We start from the raw sequence: 23,065 nt of genomic DNA, 5'->3' as shown, positions 1-23,065 counted from the left end.
TGGCTGCCTGCAGAGGTACCATGTTGGGATGTTGTACCGTTTTGATGCATCCATACAACCTATAAAACTCCAGGAAGTGTTTGTGTTCAAATCCCTTAGGTGGGGTACAGTAGAGTTTGGTTTCCATAATTTCCCTTTTATGAAGAGAAACAAATGAGGTTTATTGTATTTCTTCCGTATTCCTGATATGACCAAATAAATATTCAGTGGGAAACGTACTAGATTAAAATATAGAAAGGATAGCAGCAGTAGAAAAAAACTAAAATGCAAGATGGGGGAAGCCTGCCGAGAGACGGACGAAGAGGAGCATAGAGGAACGCCATTTATCTCGCTGGGAATGCAGAACTTAAATGAGGAGCGATGTATTTTTCTGCAAGCTCTTGGAGAGCCAATGGCCGCCTCGAGTTACCGACACACTCAGTGTCAAATCCCTTTTCGAACGATAAAACTACATATGGTGAAATAAAGTCATATCACATTATAACAGATTGCCAGTCTTTTGGTTATTTCTGAAAACAAGCGACATTCAAATGCAGAAACTGATTGCATGGAAATATTACAGTACGTACACATGAACAAACACGCCTGCTAATGTGAAGGGATTGTGGTGCGCAAACAATGCGCATGCGCACACGTATTCCGACGCTTTCCATTTCAAAGCATATTTTTCTGTGAAGCAGACCCGCGCTAGGCAGCGGTCGGCTGTAGAAATGCCATCTACCACTCAGTGGACTGGCTTTCAAAACGCAAATATGAGAACGCGACGAAACTACAAACCAGCACTACTAAGAACCGTAAACTTTGATAAACCATGCCCGAGCTATTTATAAAGCGCCTATAAGCCCCGTACTGCGCTGAGGATTCGCGCAAGCGCTTGCCAATCCCCCTACGTCACTTCCGTTGCGCGGGGGCGGGGGGGGGGGGTGGTTGGCAGCGTACACTTTACTGTAAACTGCGGGAAACGAAATGACGAAGCTGTATACGTACATACCGCCGATTGACTAACCAGGTTTTTTTACTCCAGTGTCATCATTTCATTAACTTGTGCCCTACTGTTGTAGTCCGGTTAGGGACAGAAGGACGAAGCTGGGTACGTGTATTTCTGTTACTCATGCAATAAACAGTCCGTTATTCGGGCTTCGCCGTATCATTAATTTGTGTTGCACTGTTTATAGTGATGTCAGGATTTGAAGGACGAAGCGGACTGTCTAACCAATACTGGACTTTCTAAAAGGATATGTGCTTCTGGAGGGCGACGTGATTACGGTAACTGTGCAGAATGTTATTCCTGTTATAAAACTGGAAACTGTCAGTCTTTGTGCACTAATTGCTCCTGCCGTAACTGTTGACTGTATGCACATTTTGCATTTCTAGGGTAGCCGAGAACTGCTGTTTTACAACTTTTTAAGCGCTGCAATTATTATTTTGAATTGTATAATGTATTGCGCAGCAGCGAATTGTTCAAACTGTCTGTCATTCATTTGTATTGCATGAAAGTTATGCTGGAAGTTCTATGCAATGTTATCTTTTTTTATTATTATTTCAAGGTCGGTTGCTTTGCAATTCGCTGAAATAGTGTACAGTTATTTTTTAATTTGTATCAGTTCAGCATTAAAGGAAACTATTTTTTATGTTGATTTGTGCTCGTGTGCGAACTTCTCACTCTAATGTTTCAAATGAGTTTAGTTCTCTTCGCAGTCTGCTCTTTATCTTAAATATTATTTTACGTTTTTGTTGTTGTCATGTTAATTGACTGGTATTACAGTTACCTTCGTTACTGGAGACCTGTTTGTAACTTGCGAACTACATTGATCTCAGATTCTGGGGCACGGTGTCCTGACACCTCTGCGATCGCGGTTCATTGCAGCCCCGAGTCTGTGAGATTGGAGTTTACATGTTCTTCCAGTGTTTGCGTGGATTACCTGCAGGTACTCAAGTTTCCTCCCATGGTGACGAAACATGCAGTTTAGACGAATCTCTTTTTACAAATTATCCAAGGTGTGCTATGCCCTGCCTTCTGCGATGGGATCCAGTCACTCTAACCATGCGTTGGATAAGTATGGATGGATGTTTTAACCAGGTATCATAACGTTGCTGTTGTTAGCACGGTCTGCTCACACCTGCCAAATTGTCTGTAGGTGTAAATGTGTGTGTGAATGGTGGCTGTGCCCTACTATGCGTTGGTGCCTCATCCTGGGTTAATCCCTGTCTTGTACCGGATGTTTCTGCGTTAGGGTTTAGACCTCAGTGACCCTGCATAGGACAAGTTGGTATGGAAGGTGGATGGATGTTTCAACCTGACTCTCTGGGACCGTGAATCCAAGATATCTGCAGACTATCTAAAGCCTGAGATCAGATCTCTACCCACCCACAGCAGACGGCATAGTCTCTGCTTACCACCACTGTGGGAGCTGGTCTGTAATGCTTGTACTGACCACAGTACATAATGCTAGACAGATGCATCTTATAAATAGATATAAGGACATAGGTTCTCATTTCTGGCATGTTGGTTTTATGTGCCACATCATTGGCTTTAATATGTGAGTGTGACAGTGGTTGAGGCTCAGAATAATGTGCGTCTGTGCTGAAGATCCAGTTGCAGATGTTCCACATGCTTTTGGAGACACTCAGCTGCAGCCAGTCTGAACCCTGTGCTCTGCTGTGTGTAGGTACCAGCAGGAAAGGGTTCCAGATTGAACTTATCATACCCAGAAATGTCATCTTTCATTTTTTTTTCATGAAAATAAAGTATATTTAACATGGTTTTTTCCCCCCCAATCTGTGCCTTGTTATTTATTTCAAAAACTACATTGAAATTATTCATTTAAATGCAATGAGTTTTCAGTATTCTTCAGCTAAAATATCGGTTAATATTTATTTTCTCGTAGAAGCTCACAACCCCCCCCCCCCCCCCCCACTAAACTATGCACCTTAATGAAGCTCAATAGTGTTTTCAGGAGATTTGTAGCAAAATCCCTCAGTCAAGGATGGAGACTGCGGTGGAAATGAAATCGGGGTCAGGGCATACCCCAATCGGCATATCACAAAATCTGTTTAAATGACTTTAAATATTTTGTCTTTATTTGCTGTGATGAAGCACTCTGACTCATTAAATCTAACCTGGGCCACTTTTCAGTTTTGTCCCCGCTGGTACTTACAAAAAGGTCATGTGTAAGGTAAAATAACTTGTTTTTCTTTAAATAAATAATTCATTCTGCCCAAACTCTATATTCATATCACATTTTAATCTTTGCATTGAAGAATTTAGCTGGTGTGCACATTCTCCACTGTGTGTTTGTATGTATTGTTAATCATGTCTGACCACTGTCTTCTTGTTCCATAAATAGTTGGGCTTTCTCTGCCCTGGACACTGGGAAACAGGCAATATAATTGACCGAAGCAGCTGCGACTTAAATGAAAACAAAACACTGCTTACATGTGGTGTTTCTGGACAGTTTCATCCACTGCAGTCCAGCAATCCGTTTGGCCTCTGTAATTAGAGGGAAGCGGTTCTTTTTAAAGAATTATAATTTTCTGGGCATTTTGGGAGGTTCACCCCAATGCACGGTCAAAATATTTTAATATGGTCCTATTTTTAATAGCAACCGGATTACAGTCATGAAAGAGGCAGGTTACTGGACCGCGTCAATGATCCACTCGGCTTTCACCTCCGTTTGCTAGCATCTGAGAGAAGATGGAGCTCGAGAACCATCCATGGAGGTTCTGCTCTGCAGTTCTGCTGAGAGACACGGCCTGTGGTTGCTGGTGGTCTCGGTCATGTGGGCGACGATGATGAGAGGAGGCGCATAAACTTCATCCCCGCCACAGAAAAGAAATTTCGCCATGAAATTCTTATATGACAAGAAAGGGCAAGAACTGCACTTCGATACCGCATGTTGAAGGTCTCTCCTGGTCAGGCACTGCACAGTAATCGGGCAAAGTTCTCTGAAGGTCAGAACTCGAATGGCGCAGAAGAGCTAACGCCCAGACCGTTGACGAGGATGAGACCGCAAGGCCAAGCTGCCATGTTGCCGTGTATAATAGGCATCGCAGTCAAATGGCCTGAGTTGGGCAGAAAAGCCCAGGATCCATTTCCCAGCTTCTGGGATTCTGATGTTTTATTTAAATTACGTAATCAATCCCCCGCTGGACAGAGAGCTGATGCTCGAGCCAGTGAGCACATGGGCTGTGCAGCCAATTAGAGACAAAGAGAGAACAAGGAGCTCAGTCTGCTGTGACAGTAGCGTGACGTGTGGGCTGCCTGCGGTATGACAGGCGTCCCTTCATCTCAAATAGGAGCATCTCTGACAAACTGATATTACCTATCCATTCGCAGGCATGTTTGCTTATTTAATTATGCTATTTTACTTATTGACCTACTAAGTGGTTCACTCGCCACTGCTAGATTGTCTGTTTTGCTAGGTTCTCTCAAGAAATATTTGTGTGTTGTATGCTGCATTTGAGTCTGTCCACTTAATGATAAGTTATAGCATTTCTGGTTACTATTGTGCGGTTTTAAAACAGCAGCATTTCTCCTAGACTATCTTGTAATACTTTTTTTGTGCCTCTTTTGGCTCCTTCACTGATGACTGCTTGTAAAATATTATCTAATTCACAGGGACAAATTTAAAACATTTTTTTTTCTGCTGTCTATGACGAAAGCTCGTTTCAGGTTTATAATGTATCTTCCAGGGTTTTGAGCCGGAGAGTCTGTGCACGGGGGTGACAAGATCTTAAACGCCCTGTTGGCTATAAACATCGCCACTCAAGGTAACATTCAGTGCTTTCCTTTGAGTACGTCTTCGCTGCTGTAATGCACATTGAAAAAGTAACCAATGGATTGCTGGGGTGTGGGGGGTGCCTTTGGTGTTGGGGAGCATTTCGTTCGTCTTTGTTTAGATTATTGTGACCCCATGATTATAGGGTAGAAGAAGGAATTTGCTTTGTTTTCCTGTGTCCGTCCTGAAACGGCCGTAGCTAAGCTGTGTGCTGTTTGCGCCTGTGGGATTTCCTCCATCACTGTTTTTGGTGTTAAGCTGCTATCCAGCACTCAGCCCTTTCTTTGCACGTCGAGCACGTTCAGGCCTCTGATGTAGTTCTTTCTCCCTGTTTGTGTCGGGTGGTTGGGTAGTGGGAGGGGGAGGGTCAGATTGTGGGCCAGTGGTGTGTCCAGCCTAGAACTTTAGCTTAGTGATTTAGATGAGTCACTCTGCCTGATACACAGATCTGTGTCCTGCGTGCTGCCTCTCAAGAATGAAGGGAAGTCTATCCTGGTATCGCTGTGACCCATAATGCCGAGCTAAGAGGAGGCGTGGCCTCCTAGCAAGACGGATGGATATGTTTTTGACGAAGAGTCACAGTCTGCTGATGAAGGGCTTTCCGGCTTGGCCTTTTCCACCACAGATCAAGCCATAGATGAGACATGGTCCCCCCTCAGCGGCCCAACCCATAGCCAGTCAGCCGCACGCTGCCTTATTCTACGTCCAGCAAGTGCCTCCACATGCTGTCCAGACCTGCGGTATGGACACGCGTATCTGCACTACATGCAGGCATGCAAGAACAGACAAGGCAGGCAGGGGACATCCGAAGAACAGAAGATTAGATATATCAGCATAATAATAAATGTAGCTCTCAACTTTACAAGCTAATTCGTTCTGAATTATAGCTTGTTAATCGAGAACTCGTAACACAGGGGGGTGTTTTCCTTTGGAAGTGTTATAAAAATGACGACTTTGGTTCCAGCCAAAGAAAATGTTATCATAAGTTTTTGCCAAATAAACAAATGAAACACAGACGTATTACTAGAATTAATATTTAATCAAAATTATATGCATGTTTAAACAAAAAAAATCCTTGGAGAAAAACAGACACGTCTTTGCTGAAATTATAACGTTCACATTCAATTTTGGTCACTGATTTTCAGCAGATAGGGTGTTTTTTCCATGTGTTCCACTGAGCTGGTGGAGATCGCTCACACAGTACGTAACATGAACCTGCTGTATTAACACCATCAGGTTGGGTCGAGAAACTAAGTGGTAGAAATCAGGCAACATCGTTAAATATACCGTGCAGTGTAATGCGGCACACATGCAGACATGCAGACATGCAAGGTACAGATTGGAGAGATGCTTCCGGGCAGCAAACATTGCGTTATCTGCAAATTTTATTTAAAAAAAATTAAGAAAAGTTAAATTTAAATTTTTGCTGGAGAAAATTCTCGTAAAGATATAGATTGCAAATGGGGAGCTCAGAAAGTGAGAACTGTATCCATATAAAGTGTGCATAATGATCACAGGTGGGGAGTATCGAAAATCTGCTTGTGACTGCATACCAAATCAGACCTTATGTATGCCACGTGCTCAGAGGAAGTCATGTGACTAGCGTAGCCAGATCGTGTCATGTGTCTCAGGATTTGTCCCATTTCCCATAATTCCCTGCTGAAACACACCCACCTGAAACATACCGTGCTGCAACATCAACATCAACAACACATACCATGATGAAACATCATGTGCTGCACTAACACAGATATGCTCTTATTGGAGGGTTCTCCACTGTATTGATTGAACGTCCTCCTCCCTCTGGAATGCGTAATTAATTCCATCAACGCTATTATTGTTCACTTAAGAAAATGGGTAAAAAATGTAAACTTTGGACAGTAGTTTCAAGTGAGCAAGTAAATGTGAATTGTTAGATCTGGGATTTTCACTGGTGCATCTTCAAGGACACATCAGCAAGCTCACCATAAGCTGGAAGCTGTTGGTCTATGAGTCTGGTTTTTGTTTCATTTTTAACTGCTTTGATGCATTTTGCCTGTTTTGCCCAGGAGATGTCAGAGAGCGATAGTGCTGGTGGGCAGCTGGTGGTGAAGGCCCGCTTCAACTTCAGACAGAACAATGAGGATGAGCTCTCCTTCAGCAAGGGGGAGCTAATCACGGTCACGCGGCAGGAGGAGGGCGGCTGGTGGGAAGGCACGCTCGAGGGCCGCACCGGGTGGTTCCCCAGTAACTATGTGCGCGAGGTGAAGCCCTCAGGTCAGCACCGAGAACCGATACCAATAATCAATATACACCAGTGGCCAAAACACCTCGCATGTTTAGCATTAAGCTTTAAAAATTACTGCACAAATATTGGTGGTAATGTTTGTAAACAAAGAATGTCACAAATATCATACACTGGACAATGAAATAAATAACTGGAGCAACAGCTGAATAAAGTTCTGCAATCTCTAAAAATTGGAAGTGACCACTAGTCATTAGTTTGACCAATAGTGTATCTTTGCCTAGCATCACCAATGCTGATGACCAGCTAGCCATTTGTGCCGGCATTGGCACTTGCCGAGGGTTGGGGGCGGGGGCGGTAGGGTGCAAGAACATTATGATGTTACATTGTTCTGTGGGCCAGATTTATTAATAAATTAAACATAATGCAATCCTCCATTATTTTAGTAGTTACAGTGGAATCTGCTTATAGTGATCAAATCTGTCTGGGTGAAACCGATCACAGTAAGTGGATGATCATTATAACCATTTCTTTTATTTTTCTTTATGTCTCAGGCAGATTACCATCTAATTGACATTTGTATTTTTACTACATAAATATAAGGTCATAGAATTTACAGTACAAAATACAGTACAGCTGTTTCAAACACTTTTCAAATTACAGTATTGTAGAAATTAAATATATATAATATGTATAAGGGGGCGGCATGGTGGTGCAGTGCTTAGAAATGTTGCCTCACACCTCTGGGACCCGGGTTCGAGTCTCCTTCTGGGTCACATGTGTGCGGAGTTTGCATGTTCTCCCCATGTCGTCGTGGGGTTTCCTCCGGGTACTCCAGTTTCCCCCCACAGTCCAAAAACATGCTGAGGCTAATTCGAGTTGTTAAATTGCCCATAGATATGCATGTGTGACTGAATGGTGTGTGAGTGTGCCCTGCGATGGGCTGGCCCCCATCCTGGGTTGTTCCCTGCCTTGTGCCCATTGCTTCCGGGATAGGCTCTGGACCCCCCTCGACCCAGTAGGATAAGCAGTTTGGAAGATGGATGGATGGAACTATATATAAGTCAAATACGCTATAATACTGTAGCGCCGCCGGCATCTGCATGTCCCGACATGCCTCGCGCGCACGTGTACATAGCCCCTTGTTTATAGCCCCTGTTTGTTTTTAGTGTAGGTACTTGTGCTGTGTGTCTGGTTAAGGCGTGTGCCTTTAATTGTGGTTGTACTCGGTTCTTGCCTGATCCTTGCGTGTCTTAGCCATTGTGTAATTAATTACGCGTCTTTAGTGCATCTTACCGTGTTTCCCTGTCATTCATGGCTGTCGTGTTATTGCTGCCCGGTGCGCGGCCCCTTTTAGGAGAAACATAAGAACGGCTTCTTGTCATTCCTCCTCTCGTCGTTTTCATTCGCCGCCGCCGCGATTCCTCGGTCCGCTTGCTGATTCAGTACAGTTCAATATTGTACATAAAATATAGCTTATTGTAGTTTCGTGGCTGCATCTCGTTTGGCTCGCTTTTGGCGGTTTATCAAAAGCTTTGATGAGTCTATTTTTGTAATTTAGAGAAAATGACTTTTTCCCCGTCATGTTCTCTGTGCGCGCAGCATTAGCTTCGGATAGCTGGCAGAAACAGACGGGTTATCGCAAATCAAAGTCAGCTTATCAAAGTAAAGTAAAAAAAAATAAATAACATTTTTAGCGTAGTTTTAATTTTTTCCGTATGTTGTCATGTATAAAAAAGACCCTAATTGAACACTGAATGCAGACAGCTTGACTACTACAAGCGAATTGTTTAAACAGTATTTGTACAGGAATGATTCTGTCCCAAGCTTTTTTATCCGTATAAGCGGTTGATCATTCTAACCGTGATCGCTATCAGCAGGTTCCACTGCATGTCTTTCGCTCTTGTTCTGCTAACTTTAATATTGACTAAAGTATAAATATAAATATAAGCTGGCAGTATAGACCGAGACTGACACATGATGCCGATGTCTTGATTTTTAACATCGGCTGATACTGATATATTAACCGATATGTCATGCATCTTTGTTAACCTAACATTTTGAAAGAAATAGGGGTAACCAGGTCAGGTTTGAACTCGAGAGTATCAAGAGTCTGCACAAACATAGTCAACTCTTTACGCAGTGGTTGGGCAGCTCATTGACTCTTGTGTGGTTGCCTGTGATCTTCATTCCCATTCTGTGTGTGTGTCTTCCCAGAAAAGCCACTCTCTCCCAAATCGGTGAAGGGGTTCGACACGCCCCAGCTAACCAAGAGCTACTACAGCGTGGTGAGAAGTCACTTAGCTACCCTACCCACTCCACATCACACCCCTAATCCATATAAAATGTGTCTCTTAGACATCCATAATAACAAGTGCAGTAAAGAGAGACTTCGCTCAAGTGCCTTTGACAGAGTAAGGTGTGACGATTCCTATTGTTAACCTGTAATTATCTACCGTTGCTGATGACAGTTCTAGAATTGTTTTCAGCTCACAGTCTTGTCAGACAAGTTGCACCTGATTTGTACCTGCCCAGCTGGATGGCTGATACTGGGTTCTTCTGCTCCGCTCTCCGCAGGTTGTGCAGGACATCTTGGAACACGAGCGAGACTTCCTTAGAGAGCTGCAGTCCTTGTTGTGCTGCTACCTTCGCCCCCTGCAGGCCAGCGATAAGTGAGAGTGACACACTAATATGCACACTTGGCATTCCAAGCTCTGAGTTGGGTTTTTGAAAGTTTAAAAAAATTTAGGCTTAGGCAAGACAAGTTTATTTATATAGCACCTTTCATACACTGCGGTCATTCAAATTCAAATTTAATTTTAAAGGATAATAGAGTATAAATTAAAAACATGATCAAAACATGATTAAAACTAGATTTAATAGAGAAGAATTAAACATAAAAAAAGCAAATTGTAGATAAATTTATAAATAAATTACAGATAAAATTTATAGCGCTTCAGGATCTCAAATATGGACATAATCATAAATAAATCAATAGAAAAATAAATTAATTTTTTGTATTCCAAAGATTAATAGAAAAAAAATTGTTAGTTTCGAAGATTTATTTTTTAATTGTATTTTTTATTCTAACCAAAGATTTTTTTTTGTTCATCCATATGTAAATGAGGTGGGCGGGCCAAACCCCTTTTTCCTAAAACACCATTGGTCAGGAGGACTTCGCTGATCTGTGCTCCATCATCAAAATGACTTGTTGACAGGTTTGGTCAACATGCAATACATCAGACAAACTATGCAGTGTGCTAAGATGTATAGTTGACAGTTGAACTGAAAGACAAATGACTTGTCTGGTACACAATCAATATAGACAGTCTCATTGTCAAAAGACTATTGTCACAGCTGAAGTACAGTTCAAAGTTGAATAGAGACAGACAGATGTTTTGTTAATTGTTCAGTCGACATGGACAGTGCACTTATTGACATATTTTTAACACAAATGGAAACCTATCTCACGAAGTCGTGTAGTGTGAACTTAGCATTGCTAACATGAACGCCAGTTCGCATGTATTCTCATCCAAGCAAGACCAAGGTAATGGAGCGCAGATCAGCAGAGTCTCCCTCCTGACCAAAGGTGCTTTAGAAAAAGGGTTAGGTCTGCCCGACTGATTTATGTACAGATGAATAAAAAAAAAACACTTAAAAAATAAACCTTTGGAATAAATGAATTCATTTTTCTATAAATCTTTGGAATAAAAAGTAAATACATATATTTTCTGTAAATCTTTGGAATAAAAAAAAAAATAAGTAATTAATTTAGTAATTACTGTTAGTAAGTAATGTTCTCCATACCCAAACCCAACAAAATTAAGAGACAGGTGAAATCTGTTGACCCCCCCCCCCCCCCCCCCGGTGACTATTTGGGGGGGGGTGGGTTCTGAGAATAAAAAAAAACGGCATATATAGCATTTACAAAGAACAGGTTGCAGATGAAATGTTACGGAACCAGACGAGTAGCCAACAGGTTACATCATGACTAAACAGACTAGCTAGGCCGACCAGCAGGAGTGCAGACCTGCCTCTCTTGTTTGTTCCTGCTCCGGTTGTGGTGTGGGACAGCCAGACCCCCCCAATTTGCCATATATCCGCTGGTTGCCAGACACTTGGACTCCAGTGTTCGGCTAGACACCAAATGATTCAGCTGAGCAATGCTGAAAGCGTTGTCATCTGCTCAGCAGGAGCAAACCTAGTTGAGGATTAGTTACTGAATTCCACTTTGCAGAAGGGCACAACTCCGCCTGCATTGATTTGTGGCTGTTGTGGGTTTTGTTCCCTGTTGGGCCAAACAGGTTGTCCAGTGCAGATGTCAGCCACCTGATGGGGAACCTGGAAGATATTTTTACTTTCCAGCAAGGACTGTGTGCGGTTATGGAGGAATGTACCAAGTAAGGGTCCTCTGTGGAGCAGCTGTCCTATTTATAGATGTTCAAGTCCACTTGGTGTCCTCCTGTGTGCAGCTTGGGGAAATAGTAGAAGATGTGAAATTATGCATTCATCATTCATGTGGGAAACATCTGAATAAGATGTATTTTCATCCAGCGGATTAGCAGATGACTGCTTAGCACTGCGCTGTCAACGGCAGCCGGGGTACCCCCCAAATTTGCTTATTTCAGGCATACACAAAAGTCCTATACATTTGTGGACTTGACTTCATATTTTTTAAGCAGATTTGCACATCTAACATGCATAGTGTATTCTGGGAACAACTTTTTAGTGTCTTATGGGTTTGAGTTTAATGGTGATTGTGAAATTATGACATTAAGAAGCTGAAACTGGAACTAAGCAAAAACCAGCACACATTTGCAATATTCCAGTCATGCATTGCAGCTCTCATAATGGTGAACACCCCCTAGTGGGCAATATGGGAACAACATAAACATTCAGACTTTTCTACAAACATAGTGGCATTTTTCAGCTTTTATTGTCAATTTTGCTGTTTTGAGGATTAAATCAGATGCATTATTTCCAGAGAATTTGAATGAGTGGTTTAACACCCCCCCCCTCCCACCACCTCCACCCCCAGGATGCCGGAAGGCCAGCAGCACCTGGGTGGATGTTACCTTAACCTGCTGAACCAGATCCGGACGCTACACCTGTGCTACTGCTCCACCCATCCCTCTGCTGTGTGTGTGCTCACCGAACATGGGTTAGTTTACGCATCTATCTGCTTTATTCATTCCTGACAAATGAGGGTCTGATTCCTCAGTCCTGGGGATCAGCAAACCAATCACACGCAATGACAGGTAATAAACTGTAAAAGTCCACCAATCACAAACATCCTGTTAGACAGAAAAAAAATGCAAGCACAGGCTCTGCATTTCTGTATTTTATGGTTATTTGCTCTTAATTGCACTTTAAACTACATTAAACATTAATCTAATTTATCTATTCCAGTAAATTAATAATAAACCAAAAATGAGTAATTTTTGTTTCAAAATAAAATTGTTCCTTCTTGGGATTCCATGTTTAAACCCCATGCTGATGGCTGGGTTCTTTTCCTTGCATCATCTGCATAATAATCATCTATTTTATTTCTAAAGCATTTTTTCATTTGAACAAAAGTCCTGACATCAAAATAGGATAAAACATACGATAGGTGATCTTAAAAAAAACCATCATAAGAAGGCCAGATTTAAAAATGGGCAAAGACTGAGGAGACGGTAAGTGATTTCAGGGGGGTGGGGGGGGGGGAGTCTGCAGCAGAGTAAAACACTCCGTCACCCATAGGGCGGACTTTCGGTCCTGGAAACACGGAGGCACCAGCCGGAGTATAATTTTATAGTCTGTCCTAAAGGAAAAGGGAAGCCGGTGCAGTGATCGCAGCACTGGAGTGATGTGGTGGCTGCATTGTTTTGGATGATCGCAGCACTGGAGTGATGTGGTGGCTGCATTGTTTTGGATGTATTGGAGTGTCTAAATCCTCCAGTGAGAGGATCCCGAAGAGAAGAGCATTACAATAGTCCAGCATTACAATAGTCCAGAGATAAAGGCACGGACGGGTTTTTCAGTCTACAAAGCTGAGGGTGGGGTGAAGCTTGATTATATTAAGATGAAGGAAGGAGATTTTCCAGTTATTTGACATGTTTGTTGAATGTCAAGTGAGGGTCAAACTCACAGCCAAACCCGTAGCCCGGATTAAATGTTTCAATGTCAAGTCATCAGTCAGTGTGATTCACACACAAAAAAGTAACCCTTTGACATGCAACGGGAGTGGGGGGGCGGCTTTCATTTGTGGGCCAAGATCAACACAGCCAAGACGGGTGAGGCAAACAGAGGAAGACAATCTGCCATTTTGACGTGACCGAGGGACGGCATTGGGAAAGAGAATGTGCTGTGAGTGGTCATGTGATTCAGGTGGTCATGTGATTCCGGTGGTCATGTGATTCCGGTGGTCATGAGGGTGCTGGGATCTGTGTACTGAAGGAGACAGAGAAGCAAACATTTATTCAACAGCACAGAATAACTTGAGTTCCTCTATTTGTCATTAAGGTAAGACTCTCGTTACATGTCAGTCATGTAAATTATGAGGCTGCAGTCAGAGCTTGGCCCACATTGCCTCATCATCGAGGGGGACGTCCCATCATGCTCTGGCCCGGAAGTTGATTCCAAAGTGAACATATCCAGGATCTGTGACATCGTCACATACTGAGATGCCTGGTGGCTGCTGTTGTGAAAGACGCTGTATAAAAGTAAATTATGTTGATTTTAATGTCACTTACAAATGTAAGTAAGAATAGAATAAATATAAGTAGAATAAATATTTTAAGTTATGTTAACTAGTCACCCATTCATCCATCCATTTATTTTTTCCAAAGCAGTATTATTGTCCCCTAAGAGTAGGTAGAATTAATATTTTATCCTATAGGTAATAGTCTCAGCAGAATTGTCCCATAAATTATATCAAAATTAGGCTTGCCACCACAAGATGTCAGACTAGTACAGATGCTCTGTCAGCGGCAAGGAAGAAGCTAATGTTTCAGTATCAACTCTATTATAAAATAAACCTTTCGGGCAGAAACAAAGTGTACTTGTTTATTGACATTAAAAAAAAAATCCTGAGAAACGTATTCTGTTTTTCTGTACTGAACAGGAGAGTCAGGAAGCCTAAAAATGCCCACTGTTATGTGTGTGTGATCTAAAATGATATGATTGTAATTTCAGCAATGTGACACAAAAGCTTTTATAGGGCAGGTAGTACATGCACATTCTTACGCAGCGGAGATCACAGTCTGTAATAACGACAAGCTGCTTATCAGGGTCTTACTCGCATGATTAACTGCAGAGAAAACTGCACCTCCTCAGAGAACAAAGGGCCTGGACAGGAAGCCCGCAGGAAGCGCATCCTCACACGGCGGGGTCTCTGACTCTCACTGTGATTGGTCTCTATGATTGCGGGTAAACTGACATCATGTTTGCTTTATCACATTATATTTGAGTGTTTCCAGTTATGAAATACTATCTCTTTTTTGCACTTTACTTCACTGCCGTATGCTCTGTAAGGAAAATCCAGTTCTACAGTCCTGATCACTTGGAGAGATAATGTGTGAGACAGGCCAGGGCAGCATAATGTTCGTCTTTCCTGTCCGCCTTGCTTAACCTGTTTGATTCATTCCCTCTCCCTGGCTTTGTTGTTTCTTTCTCTTGTGAAAACATAAATCGCTGGTAAACTTTTAAAAATTTAACACTCAGATTCCACACCAGATAAAACTACACTTGTTCTGATGTGATTTGCTATTACATTATATTTCGAATATGCGCTGGTTGTCTTCCGTACTCACAGGATATGGTAATAACGCGTGTCAGGTGCCGACAACGATGTGACCGTATGTGTCCCCGTGTGGCAGGGAGTTGCTGGACGCCTTCATGGAGAGTCACGGGGCTGCTGGCTCGGGCGTACTCACTTTGACCACTGGCCTCAGCAAGCCCTTTCTGCGGCTGGAGAAGTACCCCACCCTACTGCAGGAGCTGGAGCGGCATGTCGAGGTACGAGCGGCTCGGCCATGCAGCGCCGCCAGAAGCCCAAGTGGTCCGCGAGCCGAGCTTCACTGCCCAATTTCACATTTACGAAATCAAAGGTCTTAAGCAACCCAATGGTGCAGTTTGCCAAGTCAGCACCCCCGCCCCCCCACCGGCGGTGTCACCAGTAGGGCTTACCGGACCCTGCAGGCACGTCCTGGCCGGGATCCGGCTCCGTCACTAGAATTCAGCCGACTTACTGCATCTCTTCTTTTCTGCCCTGCCTCTAGGAAGCCCATCCAGACTCCGGGGACATTTTAAAGGCAGCGACGGCCTTTCAGGGCCTGGTGGTAAGTGACTGTGGCTTCACTAAGCCCTTCTGCTGCATGCCAGCTCTGCACACGGGGCACTGAGAGCAGCTAGTTGCACTTAGATCTTATTAGTGGGGGATAGGATGCTGTATTTGTGTTTGGAAGGTCGCTGGTTCTAATTGGTTGGCAGATTTCTCACTTCTTTCTTTAGAAAAAAAGCATCTGCCAAATAAATTGAATGTCATGTAAACTTAGTACAGGTCCCCATTTCCCCTTTAATGGTATTGCGATTTTCCAGAATCGTCGATATACAACTCTCTGGCACCGTCATGTGACCTTCAGCAGTCAGACGTGCATAAAAGCGGGATCTTGGAACAGGGGCTTAATTTTAGAGCGTAAAACATGGAGGAGAAATGAGAACGAAAGATTTTTTTGACTTCAGCAGTGGTGGAAAATGCAGGGTCACCGAACGGGCGTCGGGTTTGGGGAGGAATGACTGGGTCTGGCTGTCGTGGGGAGTGAGTGAGTGAATGGAAACTGTGTCATACGTTTAAGGACAGGAAGCAGGTGAAGAGGTAGAAGTGCACGTTTTAGGCAGCCTGGGGTTTGCACCAAACGGTAGCGCTGGTCAAAGCCCACGTTGTGTCCGAGGCTGTCTGCTAAGTCAGCGCGCCCCCCCCAGGAGATGGACCCCACATAGAAGATGACGCCATCAGGAGCCTCTACCTCTTAGCAGAAGCTACAATATTTTAATTGCCTTATTTCTAACTTTTATACCTTGATTCATTTTTTGTTTTCATCTAAGTTTAGGCATACGGCAGTGAGGCTGGGAGCCCTTCCACCAGCCCCCATGTCAGAGCCGGGGTGGGGTATATGACTCATTTTTCCAGCTGTGGTTTTGTAACTTGGGTGGGGGGGCCACGGGTGATCCATTTTAAGCTCCCTCCTTCTGCTTGTTTGTTTGTCTGTGTCTTACCTAGACCCAGAACTGCGGTACTGGCATCGCCGACCATCATAAATATCCAGCGAAGGGAAATTCCCCGCTGCCTGTTTCCTAATCTGACTGTGTCACATTTGTGCCACTAGTGGTGACTGCACCTCTAGTCAGTGCTGAAAAATGCTGAAAATAGATAATCATAGAATACTGGTGCCAAGAAGCTGGTTGGTTCACTACTTGCTCTCATATAGAGTGCAGAATCATCCCAGCTTCTTGGTTATGTGTGGTAAGATGTTGGCTAACACATTACTATCTTTTGTCTCATCTTACCCCGCTAAGGCTGCATCTTTAAATCTGGGTATCAATTTGAGCGTCGTTCTTCTATTCGGGACAGCCTGTCACTTACTATGCGTCGCCCCGTCATGCAGCGGTAATCTTCTGCCTCGTGTCGAAGTGTTAGTATCGTTTTCTGTGTGGGTGTCTGGCCCCCGCCTCGACGCAGAAAGTGCTGAGTGGGCGGCCTTATAGGCAGGTCGCGCTTAAGAAACCAGCGAAAGAAAATTCCCAAGCCGGCAGAGAGTGACTGAGCTCAACTCGCCTGCCCACCACGAGCTGTGTACCTGACACTATCAAATGCATGTGGCTCAGCAGGCCGGACAGGTCTGTCCTGGGCCTTTTGAGGGGGGGACCGGCACTTGTCACCCCCAGCCGCGACATGCCAGGAAGCACCCTGCCTTTGCTGCAGTAAAAATCTGCTTCTCTCTGTTTTTCATTTCCACATACGCCAACCAATATTTTATTTACTTCTGTTGATATTCTGTTTTTCGGAATTCTATTTGTTTGCTATATATTTTCTGCTGTGCTTTACATTATCTGTACATCATGCAGGGCTGAAACTTAAGATTTTTTGCTACTGGCCAACTGGGCTGCTTCAGTAGAAAACATAGGATGAGTTACAGGTTCGGTATTAGCCAGTAGGTTAATGTTCGGATCTTTCTATTCGTCTATGTTACTCGGCTCAGGCACGTGGGTGGAGCTTAATTGCTTCCTGGGGTCGATAAAGTTCGCATAAACAAATCCTAAGCCTAGCTCTCATGGGCAGTGCTCAGACCACGTTTCACCCTGTTTTCCGCAGACGCAGTGCCACGAGCTGCGCAGACGCAAGGCACTGGAGCTGCAGATACTGTCGGAGCCGCTGCGAGGCTGGGAGGGCGAGAACATCCGTTCGCTGGGTCACGTGATTCACACGGGTCACGTGCAGCTACAGAGCGGGCCGGGCCAGGTGAGCGATTGGGCAGGGCAGCAGCCCACCACACCACCTTAGCTTTGGCACTGACGGATCTGTGTTTCTGGCATTGGGTTACATGCACACGCATGACTGCCATGGTTTCTTGTAGGACAAGGAGGAACGCTATGTCATGCTTTTTCCCAGCATGCTCCTTGTGCTGTCCGCCAGCCCTCGCATGAGTGGCTTCATCTATCAGGTGAGTGTACTGTATCTCGGCATCGCCGGAGGTAATCAAAATGTCTGCCGATGCAGCCTCATTCCAGACTTCCACTTCTGTCTTTCCATAGGGACGTTTTCCTCTTGCTGGGACAGCTGTGGCCAAGCGCGTGGAAGGCAGTGACAGTGGACAGTCTGCCTTCGAGATCGCAGGTTTGTTTGTGCATATGGGTAAAGCTGTTTTCCTTCATCTCTGTCTGAATTTTCTTTCTGATGGCTTCCCAGAATGCAGTTCTCTGAAGTGAAAGTCTCAGGCAAGCTAACATAGATTCCCCTCAAATGCACAGCGATATAGCATGATCTTATACAGGTGCTACCTTGATTTCGCTGAAACAGCAGGTCGGAGGTGACTTTTTAATCAAGGTAACTGAATTAGCAGCTGTTCTAATAAGAGCAATTAGCATCGCGCCCACCCAGACAAAGCTAAATTGCCTGGCTAATTCGGTGCCCCTGAGATGGCGACCTAGACGATTGCCTATGTAAAGGGGAAAAGGGTTGACTGACTCAGTCTACTGGTCAACATAGGTTTTGCTGGAGGTTTGGAGTCTGAGAACATTGCTAATCTGCTGGGTCTCTCGTTGTGTCGTCTGACTTCAGGGGGTGTGATTGAGCGCGTTATAGTGTTCTGTGCCAACCAGCAGGACCTTCAGGAGTGGCTGGACCATCTACATGCCTTGACCAAAGGGGGCAGCCCAGGCAGCACCGTCAGCAAGGTACCCCAGCGCGTGTTAGTCAGTAAACCATTCAGGCTGCCAACCTGTGCCTGGTGGGATGTAATCTCCATGGATATGGGTTATGGGGTGCTTGAATTAGGGGCGGTGTGTGGTTCGGTGAGTTAGCGTACTGTGCCTGTCACCGGAAGGTCGGCAGGTCAAATCCCAGGGTCGGAAGAGTGATGTCACCTTTGGGCCCTTGAGCAAGGCCCTTAACCCCCAGTTACTCTAGGAATGGTGCAAAAAAATAATTGTGCATGACTTTGGTTAAAAGCATCTGCTGAATAAATAAAATGCTACTTAGACTGAATGGCAGAGTCATGGAAAGTGGGTCACAAGTGCCCCGGAGTAAAGGATCTACCAAGCAACTATAAAAACTGAATTCTTGTTGTTCTTCAGAACGCAGAAGGGAAGGCGGCCGCTGGTGTCGGTACTCTGGCCCACCAGAGCCATGGCACGCCCACCTCCGGCCGTGCTCTGCTGGAGCCGCCTAAGATCAGCAAGCCCTGGTCCCTGAGCTGCCTGCGCCCCGCCCCTCCCCTCAAGCCCTCCGCTGCACTGGGCTACAAGGAGGTAGCCATCCCGGGCCGTTCCTGAGAACTGTGGGGAAACCCAGGCAGGCAGCTCATGTCTTTGCCGTTTGCTGTATAAATAGTGCCGTGGGCAACTGTGCCCGCCTGCAGGGTCCCGTAATGCGACCGCTGACAGTAAGCGTGCGCACTGGTTCCTGTAATCACTGCAGTTTTTTGTTGTTTCCTGTGCTCGTCTTGTGCACCCATCACTGGCCGCTTCACATCACACACCGGCGGGTGGGTTAGGACACTCTGCCGGTAATCGGAAGGTCGCTGGTTCAAATCCCGGTGATGTCACTGCTGGGCCGCTGAGTAAGGTCCTTAACCCCCCAGTTGCACCAGGGCCCCTTCATTGTCATAAATATGCATCGATTTGGTTAAAAGAGTCTGGTAAATAAATCAAATGTTAGCGGCTGACTAGGGAGGAATTACCGCCATTGTTGACTTGGCTGTCTGTCATTCTCTGCTTTTTTGTGGCTATAAGTGGGTACAGGAGTCAGTTTATGAAACCAAACTTCACCTACATGAAACACACTGACCACCCACCAAGGGGGTAGAATGAGCACAAGCAAAGTCCTGTTTATGTGTCACTTAAACTCAAGTTTTTCCTCACATTTTCTTTCTCTTTCCCTCCCTAACGACCTCGTTAGAGGATATCTTGTATCCTGAAGGTAAGACTGAAGCGCTGTGTCTGTCCCCTCCCACCCTAACCTTGCCTGTGGTGAATCCCGCATCTGCCCCTTTTATTTCATGCTTGTTGTACGGCATCACTCGTCTTAAACACATTATATGAAAACAAAATAAATGTGTAGTTTCTGTCTTTAGCTCCATGAAGCGGAATCCAGTGACTCGTCCTTTCATTTTGTTTCACGCTTATTTTTTGAAAACTGAAATTGTAACTGTAAACGTTACTTTTAGCACTTTAGTTTCAGATCTCGTCTTGAACTTGTTGCTTTTGTCAGCATTTCTTGTAGGTTGCCAACACATTATATAACCAGAAGATGCAGTGAGTCTGTTTACACGCTGACACGGTTAATGGTCGGACCTTTGGCACCTGTGCAGTGTTGCAGGTTTCAAACTGGAGTTTCCCTGCACGTGGAACATTTCATCTCCTACTACCTTTTCTACTTTTATGGCTTATAATTCACACCTTGGTCTCACAGAAAACAAAGTGTTTAAGACCTGAAACAGATAGAGGGATACAATTATTTCTTTTTAATATCCATCCATTCTTCCACCACTACATTTTAATATTACTATATGTGGCTGAAATTTCGTGTGCCGGGAACAGGCGAAACACAAGTGTAAGCACATTATCTTGAGGGACACTTAATGTGGGGGGGGGGGGTGGGGGTGGGCGTGTGGTCAAGTCGCTTCAGCTGGTGATAAGCGAAGTTAACGAAAGCATTGCATAAAGAACTTAACGGTTCTTAAAATTGCCTTTTGCGTCTTAATGCTGCCAGTCTAGTGTAATTCTTGGAGGACATTAAGGTGAAATGCATCTGCCCCCCCTAACAGAACAACTGGCCCCAGTCTGCCCCCCAGTCAAAATGGTCTAGAACCGCCACTCCTGGGGTGGGTTTTCCACCGTGATACTCATGGTTGTCCTCTGCAGGATGGCTCTAGCTAGGTACGATCACCTTGGTGTGTAAGAAGAATCCCGTAACGGAGCCCCCACCTGCTGCTTCACCTCCACTGCTGTGTTTGCAGGACTCCAGCAAGAGCCCCCGACCAATAAAGAAATTCCTCCCCAAAAGGAAGACTGAAAGAAAGCCATCTGATGATGAGGTCCTGATGAGGAAGAGTGAGTACGGTGCCAGAGCCGCAAGTTCTGCCAGCCAATGCCGTAGGTGCCGCAAGCTGTGTGGCTGCGATAGTTTCGCAGTAGATCCATGTTACTTGTGTGTAGGTACCGCAGCTCTGGAAGAAGATGCGCAGATTCTGAAGGTGATTGAGGCCTACTGCACAGGGGTCAGCCTGCACCAGGCCACCACCGGTGAGGACGACCTCCACTTTGAGGGCGATCTGCCCCTGTCTGCTGGGGTTGGTGTCTTTCCATCTGAGGGTGACACGGATGCCATTCTGGCTCTGATTGCAGCAGCCAGGAAGGACTGTGCTCCTCAGGTTCTCTTGCCTGAAGAAGAGAAGATCATAGTAGAGGAGGTGAAGAGCAACGGTCAGATGGTCATAGAGGAAAAGTAAGGGTCTAGGTGTCCTTCTAGTAGAACATGTAATCTGACGCCATCAGCATGTTCTTTACCTGCTTTGGCAATGTTTAATCGTTTTATGAAGAGTCACGGTTTTTATGTGTGTCCCAGCCGAGTAACACAGTGTTGTTGTGGTTCTGGTTCTGCCTGCTGCAGGAGTCTCGTCGATGCTGTGTACGCGTTAAAGGATGAAGTGCTAGAACTGAGAAAGGTAACACTGTCGGCATAGATACTGCTTCAGCGGAGGAGCGTGTGGCCATTTTATGTTTGTCTGCATGGGTGTGTCCTCATGTTGGTGGGAGGCAGGGTTGGGTCCATTCCGGAATGCATTCGTCAATTCCAATCCAAATCAGGAAATGGACCTGGAGTTGGAATTTATATTTCCCTGACATTGGAATTCAATTCCATCTCTGTTCCCCCGTAGTTTTTTTTTCCCCCCAATCCCAACTCCAGTTCCATTTGCTGATTTGCACTGGAATTGAGGAATGCACTGCAGAATGGCCCCAATCCAGACGGATGGTGTTTGGCTCGGTGAGTTAGAATATAGTGCCTGTAATTGGACGGTTGGAAGTTCAAATCCCAGCGACGGCAGAGTGATGTCACTCTCGGGCCCCTGAGCAAGGTCCTTAACTCCTAATTGCTCCAGGGATAATCTGACCCCCCCTTTCTCCAAAAAAAAAAAACATATGTTGCTTGGGTCTGCTAAACAAATAAAATGTAAATGTCCTCAGGAGAACAGGCAGATGAAGCAGTACTTAGAGGAGGAGCAGCGCTCACGGAAGGAGCTGGAGCGCGTCGTGCGGAGGTTGGCCAAGCAGAAGAACGACTGCGTTCGGGACGAAGGCACTCATTAAGGCTCTCGATCAAGTCGCCCAGCAGCCCTCCTCGGACTCCTCGCGTGTATACGCACGGCACTTTTCAGCGTGGAAATCCCTTTTGATGAGCGTTAAAAGGACCAACGCACAGGAATGTATAAGCAGTCACAGCACGTGAAATGATGGTAGCTGGCAGTATGGCAACTGGGTGACCCCGGCGGAAGCCACCATGAATCCCTATTATGTCTTCCTGTAGAAATAAACGTGGGGGCAGGGGGGGTCACGGGGGACAGTGCCTGCGCAGGCAGCTGACAGGTTATCATACTGTGTTAGGACCGGACGAAAAATATGCCCGTCACAAAATGAAGCGTGAGTGTTCTGGGCCTGCATGTCTGTCCTGTATCCTGTGTCCGTTAAACTGATGAAACTACGATTCCGTCGTGCCCCCGGGGGAGTGGACCCCATTGGACAGGGTGCTTCTGCAGTGCACCTGCTTTCGTTTGAGACCAGTCTAGCAGGGCTTTCGTCTTCACTTTAACCCAAGTTACAGGCGAATAACAAACAAACAAAAAAAAAGAGTATGTATGCAGTTCTGTAGGAATAACCGTAGCTGGGTGGTGAATCCCAAAGCAATATGAACTTGGCAGTATCTGCATGTATCTGTATTGGTATATGTATGTATTCAGAATTTCACTAGTATGTATTATCATTTCTAAGAATATTTTCCGAGCATTTCAAGTCCAAAGCCATGAGGGATATTAGGGTAATGAAGCAGTTTCATCACACGTAGGTATGTGATATAAAGACCGACACATATACCTGTCTTTTACCTACTTTCTTAAAGCCTTTTTTAGCTTCTCAATTACTTTGGTAAAACTTATCCTAATTAATCATTTACCTGATTATCTAGATTTGTTTATAAAATACGGTAAATTTGCTACTGAAGGACACAGGTTTGGGCTAACATTTTTTTGTAGTTTATACCTTTTGTGTTTGATTCTCTTTTAGCAGTGTATGCGTTTCTGTGGGTCCC

General features: G+C 44.9%; 1 protein-coding gene across 11 annotated transcripts; it reads left to right on the top strand.

Annotated features, from left to right (window-relative positions):
• The first annotated feature begins 57 nt into the window (after positions 1-57).
• LOC125750012 (rho guanine nucleotide exchange factor 6-like) lies at positions 58-22,562 on the top strand. Of its 11 annotated transcripts, none has more exons than XM_049027223.1 (19): positions 58-1,090; positions 1,176-1,266; positions 4,693-4,770; positions 6,830-7,034; positions 9,220-9,290; positions 9,580-9,674; positions 11,307-11,402; positions 12,041-12,163; positions 14,862-15,000; positions 15,264-15,323; positions 17,357-17,503; positions 17,619-17,705; positions 17,797-17,878; positions 18,323-18,438; positions 18,838-19,011; positions 20,721-20,814; positions 20,920-21,208; positions 21,374-21,428; positions 21,949-22,562. In XM_049027223.1, the coding sequence occupies exons 4-19, from the start codon at positions 6,830-6,832 to the stop codon at positions 22,069-22,071; spliced, it is 1,956 nt and encodes a 651-aa protein (XP_048883180.1). In that variant the 5' UTR covers positions 58-1,090; positions 1,176-1,266; positions 4,693-4,770; the 3' UTR covers positions 22,072-22,562. The 11 variants fall into 11 exon arrangements, with proteins under 11 accessions (XP_048883180.1, XP_048883179.1, XP_048883181.1 ...); XM_049027222.1 differs by having other exon boundaries at positions 6,827-7,034; XM_049027229.1 differs by lacking the exons at positions 58-1,090; positions 1,176-1,266; positions 4,693-4,770 and adding exons at positions 5,409-5,518; positions 19,661-19,681 and having other exon boundaries at positions 6,827-7,034; positions 20,920-21,006; positions 21,112-21,208.
• The last annotated feature ends 503 nt before the right edge of the window (positions 22,563-23,065 follow it).

This window comes from Brienomyrus brachyistius, chromosome 10, assembly GCF_023856365.1.
Source record: "Brienomyrus brachyistius isolate T26 chromosome 10, BBRACH_0.4, whole genome shotgun sequence".
Lineage (NCBI taxonomy): Eukaryota > Metazoa > Chordata > Actinopteri > Osteoglossiformes > Mormyridae > Brienomyrus > Brienomyrus brachyistius.
The sequence above is the reverse complement of the archived record's forward strand: the minus strand, read 5'-3'. Positions and strand labels throughout refer to the sequence as shown.

Excerpts from the sequence above, each read along its gene's own strand:
- LOC125750012 (XM_049027221.1), top strand. Across the intron at positions 7,035-9,219 it reads GCGCGAGGTGAAGCCCTCAG|AAAAGCCACTCTCTCCCAAA; the intron begins GTCAGCACCGAG and ends GTGTCTTCCCAG. Across the intron at positions 21,429-21,948 it reads AAGTGCTAGAACTGAGAAAG|GAGAACAGGCAGATGAAGCA; the intron begins GTAACACTGTCG and ends AAATGTCCTCAG.